General features: G+C 40.5%; 1 protein-coding gene across 1 annotated transcript; it reads right to left on the bottom strand.

Annotated features, from left to right (window-relative positions):
* On the bottom strand, positions 537–1,712 carry LOC107606658. Its single transcript, XM_016308698.1, has one exon. The coding sequence runs from the start codon at positions 1,710–1,712 to the stop codon at positions 537–539; it is 1,176 nt and encodes a 391-aa protein (XP_016164184.1).

Raw genomic sequence — 2,435 nt, 5'->3', positions numbered from 1 at the left:
ATAAGTATTTCTATCTTTATTTTCTGTTTATTTATTATTATTATTCGAAAACTCCATAACCAATTGATATCCGCCTGACTGAGATTTACAAGATGATCATAGCTTGCTTCATACCAACAATCTCTGTAGGATCGACCCTTACTCACGTAAGGTTTTATTACTTGGACGACCCAGTGTACTTGCTGGTTAGTTGTATCGAAGTTGTGACATATTATAAATTAAGATTAGAGCACCAAGTTTTTGGAGCCATTACCAGGGATCACAATTTCGTGCACCAGCACCATTGGGTAATCTAACAATTATTGGTTCAATTTTTCGAAAATCTTTGAAATCTTTGATGTTATATGAGACATGGTCCGTGGCACCAGTGTCTATTACCCAGGATTTATGCTTTTGAATGCATACATCTAGAGCCTGTATGTGAGAATTGAAATGCAAAAGATGAACCATTCTACCTTGATGAGGTGATGGCTGAGGTTGTATTGTAATCTGGCTGACACTATGGATATGCTTGACCTCTTGGTTGCTAAGTAGAGCTAGTAGGGCTTCCCTTTGATCTGGAGTGAATCCAGCCCCTGTGATTTCACTCGCTCCCAATTGGCCTTGACTGGTACTGAGTTCATCATTAATACCCTCAGTACCTGCATTTGTTGAGATGCAATTGAGGACTGGTGTGCCAGTGTTTTGAGAGTTGGAATATTCATATCGTTGTCTAAAATTGGGGGGAACCCGTGTTTCTTATAACAGGTATCAACACCATGTCCAGTCTTGTTGCAAAAGGTGCACTGCAGCCTGCTTCTGCCACCTTGTCCTCTCCCAGGCTGAAATCTACCTCCTCTGCTTCTCCCTCTCCCTCTACCTAGCGAAGACAACGCAGTGTTCAAGGGATGAGCAGAGTTAGCCAAAACCTTAATGTCCGAGGTAGAGTCAGGACTGAGAAACTGCCGTTCTTGCTGCGTGATCATAGCAAAGACCGCATTCAGATTTGGTAAACTATCCATGAGCATCATTTGTGATCGAATGGTGGAGTGTTGATCATTTAAACCTCGAAGAAACTTTGTCACCTTATCTTCCTCTCTTTGCTTTCTAATTATGGATAAGGCGCACGAACACCTTTTGTCACAGTTACATTGTGGCAAGATTCTAAAATTGTTGATTTCTTCCCAAATTGACTTGAGCTTGGTATAGTAATTCGTCACATTCATGTCTCCTTGCCTGAGTGCATACACTTCCTCATATAATTCAGCCACTCGAAATTTGTCCCCCTGATAATATCTATGCTTTAGCTCATCCCATATCTCATAGGCTAGATTGTTCCACAAAACACTTTGGTAGATATCTGGACTTAGTGAGAGGTTAAGCCAACCAACGACATATGTGTTGCACCTCTCCCACGCCTCAAACAGTGGATCTGAGCTATCCGGTTTCTCAATACTACCATCTATGAATTTCAGCTTATTTTTCGATTTGAGAGCTAACAGCATAGCTCTACTCCAGGCTCCATAGTTCGATCCAGTCAAAACAACAGAAGTGAGAGGTATACTTGGACTCTCATATGGGAGAATGAAGTACGAATTTGTAGGATCTTGACTCGGATTCGCACTTTTGCTGATGTGCGGTTGGATCGCGGCGATTTGATTGAAGAATGCAGCAAACTGAGTTGCGTCCATGGTGGGAAATTGCACTCCGCTAGAACTTGAATCGGAACTCATAATGACGGAAACTGTGGATCTGGTGCACAGATCTGAACCTTCCTCTTTCAATCTCGTTGATCGGAACACCTAATTGCTTCGATATGACTCGTCGAACTAGGAAGCCATTAGGCTCTCATCAAGCTCTGCGGTGTGAGTTCGAAAGAGGAGAAGAAGTTGTAGGATCGGAGAAGGAGAAATTGGAGATCGAAGAAGAAATTGCAGAAAGAGATGAGATCGGAAATCGAAGTATCTTGAAAGAGAAATTAGAATGCTTGAAGAGAACTCGAACTAAGAGAAATCAGTCTTGAAGAGGAATTTGAATCCATCATCTCTCTCCAACCACGATTGATGTTCGTGAATCGAAGATCACAATCGTTCACCGCACCATGTTGAAGGTTGCGCATGAGAACAGAGAAAAAATGCAGAGGATAGAAAAACCAGAGAGAAGGAGTGAAAATATATACTTGTGTTAAAATGATGAATTACTCTTTTACATAACTGATCTTCTTATATTTATACACAGCTAGTAGCATAAATATCTAACTACTCTAATCAGTTTTCTCTAACTAACTATCAGTGAACTCTCTTGTTAAGTAACAGTAACACTGTGGTCCAATCATTTCTATATCTTCATCCGATAATCTCTGATTCGAACCCTCACTTTGTAGGTCAACTATCTATAAGCATTCCACAATTGAAAATTATTATAGATAGATATTCTGTTGAGATAGATAGATATAT

The sequence above is a fragment of the Arachis ipaensis genome, chromosome B07 (genome assembly GCF_000816755.2).
Source record: "Arachis ipaensis cultivar K30076 chromosome B07, Araip1.1, whole genome shotgun sequence".
In the NCBI taxonomy this organism is placed as follows: domain Eukaryota; kingdom Viridiplantae; phylum Streptophyta; class Magnoliopsida; order Fabales; family Fabaceae; genus Arachis; species Arachis ipaensis.
The sequence above is the reverse complement of the archived record's forward strand: the minus strand, read 5'-3'. Positions and strand labels throughout refer to the sequence as shown.

Excerpts from the sequence above, each read along its gene's own strand:
- LOC107606658 (XM_016308698.1), bottom strand. The coding sequence starts at position 1,712 with ATGAGTTCCGATTCAAGTTCTAGCGGAGTGCAATTTCCCACCATGGAC.